At 41.7% G+C, this 7,982-nt stretch overlaps 1 protein-coding gene across 1 annotated transcript; it reads right to left on the bottom strand.

Annotated features, from left to right (window-relative positions):
• Window positions 1-6,174: 6,174 nt before the first annotated feature.
• Window positions 6,175-6,768, bottom strand: LOC127131685 (uncharacterized). Its single transcript, XM_051060601.1, has one exon. It carries the CDS (start codon window positions 6,766-6,768, stop codon window positions 6,175-6,177), a length of 594 nt encoding a protein of 197 aa, XP_050916558.1.
• Window positions 6,769-7,982: the final 1,214 nt, after the last annotated feature.

Below are 7,982 nucleotides of genomic sequence, written 5' to 3'. Positions count from 1 at the left end.
CTGCAAAGGGGAATAATAGCATTTTGCTCCACTGGGGAAGGAAATAAACATTTTCACCACCAACTCTTAATGCTATAAGAAATCTTCAGTTTCGGAGAAGATACAAACATCAAACTCTGATCTGGCAACCCTATTGGGGACAAGTTGTAAATGCTCTTGAGGAAACTACCCTTACTGGAGAAATTGGAAATGAATCCTTCATCAACAAGCGACATACCGGGGATACCTCTTTTCAAAATAAATGAAATGGGAAATAATCCCTTCATCAATTGCACTAGGCAACTTCCTGCTGAGGAGACAATTATCTGGAAAGATAGCTCTGCAGGGAACACATGCTTAATCCGTTGGAGATTCTTACTCAGGCTGGGGGAAGACAACCTTCCTCGTGAGTAGATAGTGAGGATAATGAAACAAGGAATATTCTCAACTTAAAGCATATCAACTTTTATCAATCTATAAGGGATTTTAGGTCAATCCATACAAGGGATGACAACCATACAAATGATAAAACACAAATGCTAGTGCCTGATAAGAAGGTTGTCACTATCTACTCACGGTAGAAACAATCCATACAAATGATACAAACGATACACATCTCTAAAATATCGAGGCAAAATTTTTGGAAAAGAAGGGATCATTCACAGATCAACCATATACCAATCATGGATTGCTAAAACTCCACGGTAGAAACAAGTATGTATACACAAACAAACTACTAGGAATGTATTAGATGAACATCCAAAAATCCTGCTAGGGGAAAGCAATCTATAAGACAGATCAATCCACTGCCATCAAGGAGAACTTCTCATACCAGACTCTCTGGGAAGCTGATGGTGTATTATTCTTTTTGCGCTCGGTTGAGGAGACAACTTGAAAGCTGATGAAGAGGATATAAGGAGCAAGAACGCCAGAAATATGAACAAATGTCTTACCCTTTGGTGATCATATTATCCTTGGGAAAGCACTAAGGACATTCCACTTATCCTTTCCGTCATTGTGAATGTTCACTTTGTTTAAAACAGTTTATTCATGAAAACTTTACTGGTTTAAAACACTGATATTCATTAATTAAAACATGCAAACATTTGTTAAACAAGAACAAATAAGAGTGCAAAGAATTAGATAAAGGCTCAAATTTATTTAAGAGAATGGTAGTCCGCAAATGGAGAGACTCCATGGATCTTTACAAATTTGAAATTGGTGATATACATGGAAAAGGGCTACATTAAACATAATGACTGTTTCTCCACCAACTCTAAATCCATTATATTCGAAACTTCGGTTGATGATGATTGAGCAAGAATCTTTGACAGATGACAGTTGTAGAACAAAGTCTTGTCAGGAAGCAATTACTTGCCAAATCCCTAATTTTTTCCTAGATTGCCCCAGGGTGAGGTACTCAATCTAGCAGGATATATATTCATTTTTTTTATGTCTCTAACTTTTTCCTGGATCGCCCTTTCGGGTTTTCAACCCACCGAGACGCTCATTTTTTCCTAACTCGCCCTTTCGGGTTTTCAACTTAGCGAGTTATTCTGTTTTTATTTTTTAGGCGAAGTATTTCTTGACTGCATCTGAATTCACAGGACGAGTGGAATCCTCCCCATCCATAGTTGTGAGCAACAAAGCACCACCTGAAAAGGCTCTCTTAACAACGTATGGACCTTCATAGTTTGGAGTCCACTTGCCCTTGGAATCGGGAACGAAAGACAAGACTTTCTTGAGCACGAGGTCACCTTCTCGGAACACACGAGGCTTGACCTTCTTATGAAAGGCTTTCTTCATCCTTTGTTGATATAACTGACCATGGCACATGGCAGTTATTCTCTTCTCTTCAATCAAATTCAGCTAGTCATAACAACTTTGAACCCATTCAGCCTCAGTCAACTTGGCTTCCATCAAGACTCTCATTGATGGGATCTCAACCTCTACGGGGAGCACAACCTCCATGCCATATACAAGGGAGAAAGGGGTTGCCCCTGTTGAAGTGCGGACAGATTTATGATAGCCATGCAAAGCAAATGGCAGCATCTCATGCCAATCTTTGTATGTAATAACCATCTTCTGAATAATCTTCTTGATGTTCTTATTAGCAGCTTCAACAACCCCATTCATCTTGGGTCTATAGCGAGAAGAATTATGATGTGAAATCTTGAATTCGCTACACAAATCTTTCATCATCTTATTGTTCAAGTTAGATCCATCATCAGTAATGATCTTGTCTGGCACACCATATCGGCATATGAGTTGGTTCTTGATAAACCTCACAACCACCTGCCTGGTCACATTTGCATACGATGCCGCTTCAACCCACTTGGTGAAGTAATCAATAGATACGAGAATAAAACGGTGAGTGTTTGACGCCTTAGGCTCAATCATGCCAATCATGTCAATTCCCCACATGGAGAAAGGCCATGGTGAGGAAATAACATTCAGAAGTGTCGGGGGAACATGAATCTTGTCCGCATAAATCTGACACTTGTGGCATTTCTTTACGTATTTGCAACAGTCAGACTCCATTGTCAGCCAATAGTAGCCTGCTCTCAACATCTTTCTAGCCATGGCATGTCCATTGGAATGAGTACTAAATGAACCCTCATGGACTTCAGTCATCAACAGGTCTACTTCGTGTCTATCCACGCATCTGAGCAGAACCATGTCAACATTTCTCTTGTAAAGCACATCACGATTAAGGTAGAAACTACCAAATAATCTCCTCAAAGTCTTCTTATCTTTAACAGATTCCCCGGGCGGGTAAGTCTGACTTTGGAGAAAGCACTTGATATCATAATACCATGGCTTATCATCTTTCACCTCCTCAACTGCAAACACGTGAGTTGGTCTATCCAAGCGCATCACTGTAATCTTTGGGACTCCATTCCAATAGTTGACAGCAATCATTGAAGCAAGCGTAGCGAGAGCATCCGCCATCCAATTCTCATCTCAAGGAATATGATGGAAGTCAACTTTAGTAAAGAAAGTTGAAATCCTTCTCGCATAATCTCTATATGGGATAAGGCCGGGCTGATTCGTCTCCCATTCACCCTTAATCTGATTAACAACAAGGGCCGAATCGCCATAAACATCAAGATGTTTGATCCTAAGATCAACACATTCTTCCAAACCCATAATACAGGCCTCATACTCCGCCATATTATTCGTGCATTTGAAAGTTATCCTTGCTGTAAAAGGAAAATGTGTGTCTTGAGGAGTAATAATCACTGCCCCAATGCAATTTCCATACTGATTGACAGCGCCATCGAACACCATAACCCATCAGGAACCAGGCTCTGGCCCTTCATCGAGCGTAGGCTCATCACGATCTTTCATTTTCAATTACAAAATCTCCTCATCAGGGAAGTCGTATTGCATAGACTGATAATCTTCAATTGGTTGATGCGCCAAATGGTCAGCCAAGATACTACCTTTAATAGCTTTTTAAGCTCAATACTCAATATCATACTCAGGTAACAGCATCTGCCAACGGGAAATCCTCCCAGTTAAAGCAGGCTTCTCAAAGATATACTTGATCAGATCCATTTTGGATATCAACCAAGTTGTATGATTCAACATATACTGGCGTAAATGCTTAGCAGCCCAAGCCAAATCACAACATGTCTTCTCAAGCATTGAGTACCGAGACTCACAGTCGGTGAATTTCTTACTCAACTAGTATATTGCATATTCTTTCTTTCCTGATTCATCTTGCTGACCAAGGACACAACCCATGGAATCATCAAGCACAGTCAAGTACATAATCAATGGTCTCCCTTCAACCGGTGGAGACAGAATCGGAGGCTCAAACAGATACTCTTTGATATTGTCAAAGGCCTTTTGGCAATCCTCGGTCCGATCATGGCGCTGATCTTTCCGGAGGAGCTTGAATATAGGCGCACATGTGGCAGTCATGTGGGATATAAATCTTGAGATGTAATTCAATCGGCCAAGAAAACCTTGGACTTGCTTCTCAGTTTTGGGCGCGGGCATCTCTTGTATTGCTTTGACCTTGGCAAGATCAACTTCAATACCTCTCTCGCTGACAATAAAGCCCAATAACTTGCCGGAACGGACTCCAAATGTACACTTGTTCGGATTCAAGCGGAGTTTGTACTTCCTCAAATGCTGGAAAAGCTTCAACAAGTGTTCTACATGTTCAACTTCCGTTTTCGACTTTGCAATCATATCTTCGACATACACCTCGATCTCCTTGTGCATCATGTCATGAAACAAGGTAGTCATAGCACATTGATATGTGGCTCCGACGTTCTTCAAATTGAAGGGCATCACTTGATAATAGAATGTTCCCTAAGGTGTGATGAATGTTGTCTTCTCCATATCCTCGGGTGCCATTTTAATCTGATTATAACCGGAAAATTCATCCATAAATGAAAAGACATTAAATTTAGCTGTATTGTCTACCAACATATCAATGTGTGGTAGAGGAAAATCATCTTTTGGGCTAGCTTTATTCAAGTCCCGGTAATCCATGCACATTCGGACTTTTTTGTCTTTTTTAAATACAGGCACAATATTGGCCACCCATTGAGGATATGTAGAAGTCACCAGAAACCCTGCAGCAGTTTGCTTCTGAACTTCTTCTTTAATCTTCACTGCCATATCATGATGAGTTCTTCTGAGCTTTTGCTTCACAAGCACAAATTCAGGCTTCAACGGCAAGAAATGTTGCACGATATCAGTATCTAGACCAGGCATGTCTTCATACGACCAGGCAAAGACGTCAACATATTCTCGTAGCAACTCAATCAACCCCTTCTTAACAGACTCTTCAAGGAATGCCCCAATCTTCACTTCACGAATGCAGTCTCCAGACCCCAAGTTGACTATTTCCAGATTCTCAAGATGTAGCTGACTGATCTTCTTCTCGTACTCAAGCAGACGGGTAATCTCATCAAGAATCTCTTCAACATCATCTTCTTCTGCCTCAAATACATAGAACTCAATGTTGGGAGATGGTGTTGGATCATTATGTTCAATGGGTTTGATCAACCTGCATAATGATTGCGAGTATAAAAGAGATTTCAGAATTCAAACAAGGCAAATCATTATGTAGATGAAAAAATTGATTTTATTCTCTTTTTTAGGGTTTTATGGTGATCACCAATTTCATGCGAAAAGCAAAAATGAAAAATAATTTGAAAAACAAACATTTAACATGCGATTATTGAATGAATATCATTGTATTAATCAATTATGCCAACAATGTCTTCACTTCTCCCTTTGGCATGGGAGAAGGGTTTTTTAAACAGGAATGAACATATTACGTTGACTTATGGATAACTGTTGGAACATCAAAAGCGACCCAATTATTGCAGATCCCGCCAGGTATGACAAAGTTGTCGAGGTCTTCCTCTTCGTCTTTTTCAATGATAGCAACAGCTTCGTGATCTCCATCGGTATGGATGAAACCTCCACTCTGAAACAGCCCAAGATCATTAGAAGCACCGGAAGAATATCCTATACCATCCCGGGATTTATTATCTTCCATCTTTATCATTTTCCCCAAAACATTAGTTGCGCCACGCTCGATGGCCAACTTCGCATCATTGTAGGAGACAAATGAAGAAAGTCCTTTCCTAGAGGGTTCGGCAATAGATAAGGCTTGGAATGGAGTTCCAACCTCATCCTCAGCATCGATGTAGGAAAAGGAAGATAAATGGCTGACCAAGAGAGCCTTCTCTCTCCCTATCACCACCAACTTCTTGTTCTTGACGAACTTCAACTTTTAGTGTAGGGTGGATGTCACGGCGCCTGCCTCGTGAATCCATGGTCTACCAAGTAAACAGTTGTACGACGAATGTATGTCCATAAATTGGAAAGTGATCTGGAAATCACTAGGTCCACACAACAGCCTATGCATTTGCACCAGGGACTGCCTTATATCATTCACCTAAAGGACCTTATACTTGCTAGGGCAACCCTGTACCATATTGACATCCTCCTTCCCATGCTCGGGCAATGGGTTCTTCTTAAAATTAGGGCCTACATCCTCAAAGAATAGTATCCCACTCCTCATAAGGTCTTGCACCTTCGTCTTCAATGGAAAACAGTTCTCCATATCATGTCCGGATGCACCGAAATGATACACACAATGAAGTTCAGGCTTGTACCACCATTGAGGATTGGCTGGCACAGCAGGAGGATCACGTGGAGTTATCAACTTCCTATCAAATGGCTGAGTGGACAGATATTCCCCTTGTATTTTTCAAAGTCAGGGACCTTGAACTTCATCAGAATCTTTACATTCGGGACCAAACAGAGCTCAGAGGCGCTCTTCCCAAACAAGTCCTTCCCTCGAAGGGCCTTCATTTCCTTCCTCAAGTCAGAGAATTGGTCTCTCATCTCGTATAATTTGTCATACACATCCGGGTTCTCAGGGGCCTCGGAATGGTATATAGTCTCGTCAACACGGACTTGAGGAATGGGAACTGGAATAGGAACAGAATTAACCACCGGGGATGGCACCACAGGGACCGGGCTAGATGTCGGTTGAGCTTGCACTTGCTGATGATATCCTTCGGGCACGAAATTATGGGGCATCCCCCAAGGGTAACCAAAAGGCATAACATTGGCTGATCCCATAGCAGGGGCTAGTATAGAGGTAGGAGCTACTTCCTGTGCTTGATTGGATGCAGACGCTTTCACACTTACAGCTTGCTTCTGAGCTTGGAGCAGAGACTCCACTAGAGCAGATAACCGGTTGACTTCTTCTTTGAGTTCTCTGTTCTCGTTCTCTAGTTGTTCGGCCATTGCTTTGACGTTTGCGCGAGTGCGGTATGGATGCGTCAGCTTGTCTTCAAAATAAATGAAGAGCACAGAGTTAGACCATTGTATCAAGAGCTCGGAACCAAAACCTGCTTATGCATATGATGCATGCAATGCTTGTGCATATGCTTTTTTTTTATTGGAGGAACTTTATAAGGATCTATTTGCAAATATTTTGAAAATATTGAACTTTTTGAGACATATGTGGAATACTCATAACAATATAATGTTTGGAAACTTTTTACACCAAAGAAGTAGTACAGTCTCGGTAACCAAATACAATACAAGAGAAAAGGAGAATAAACATCCTATGGAGCCCTAGAAGCAGTCGTCTAAAGCCTTCGAGATCGTAAAATACGTCGCACGCAGCTTCTTCACCTCTCTCTCATAAGCTGCTTCCATGTCGGCCTTCTCCTTGGCGAGCTGATCATACCTCTTCTTTAAAAACCTAGACGAGTGAGGTGGGAGAGAAGTAAACACATCATCAGGCTCATCAATAACCTGATGCTCCAGAAACTCGATCATTGCATCCTTATCCTTGAGTTGCTGAAAAAGCTCCTCACGCTCACGAACCCAAGCACGCGAACGGTCTTCGTCTCTGAACTCCTCTACTCCTTGATTATGGAGGGTTGAAGGCCCAACCATAACCATAGGGGTAGGTCTCGGATACTCATACGGCATGCGGTACTCGAGGGATCTCTTCCTTACCCAAGAGGTGTAAGGCTTCAAAGTAACACAGTTCCTCGGACCAAGCTCATTCCTCCCTTTCCTATGAACCTTGCGCCAGGCATGGACCATCCAATCCTTCAGGTTTTGGGGATCTTTACCCTCTTGAAAGAATAAGCCTTCCAACGAAGTGTTGTTACATTTATCCTTTAAGGGGAACCCAAGCTGACGGCGAGCCAAAGCAGGATTGTAATTAATTCCACCACATGTTCCAAGAAGAGGTACATTGGAGAACTCACCACAAGAATCAATAATCCTAATTCCATCATAAACACAATTATACCAAGAGATATCATCATTAGTGAGAGACATAAGTCTTGTGGACCTTGAAGGCAAGCGTCTGAGGCAAGTGTGAAATAAACCACTTGTACAACAGAGGTAGACAACATACAATGGAACCACCACCCTTTGCATTCCTCATATGCAAAGAGAAATAAGTGTCACCCAATAGAGTCGGAACGAGATTAAGAGAA

This window comes from Lathyrus oleraceus, chromosome 3, assembly GCF_024323335.1.
Source record: "Lathyrus oleraceus cultivar Zhongwan6 chromosome 3, CAAS_Psat_ZW6_1.0, whole genome shotgun sequence".
NCBI lineage: Eukaryota > Viridiplantae > Streptophyta > Magnoliopsida > Fabales > Fabaceae > Lathyrus > Lathyrus oleraceus.
Note: the sequence above shows the minus strand (reverse complement) of the source record. Positions and strands in the feature narration are given on the sequence as shown.

Coding starts and splice junctions, on each gene's coding strand:
- LOC127131685 (XM_051060601.1), bottom strand. CDS start 6,768: ATGGCCGAACAACTAGAGAACGAGAACAGAGAACTCAAAGAAGAAGTC.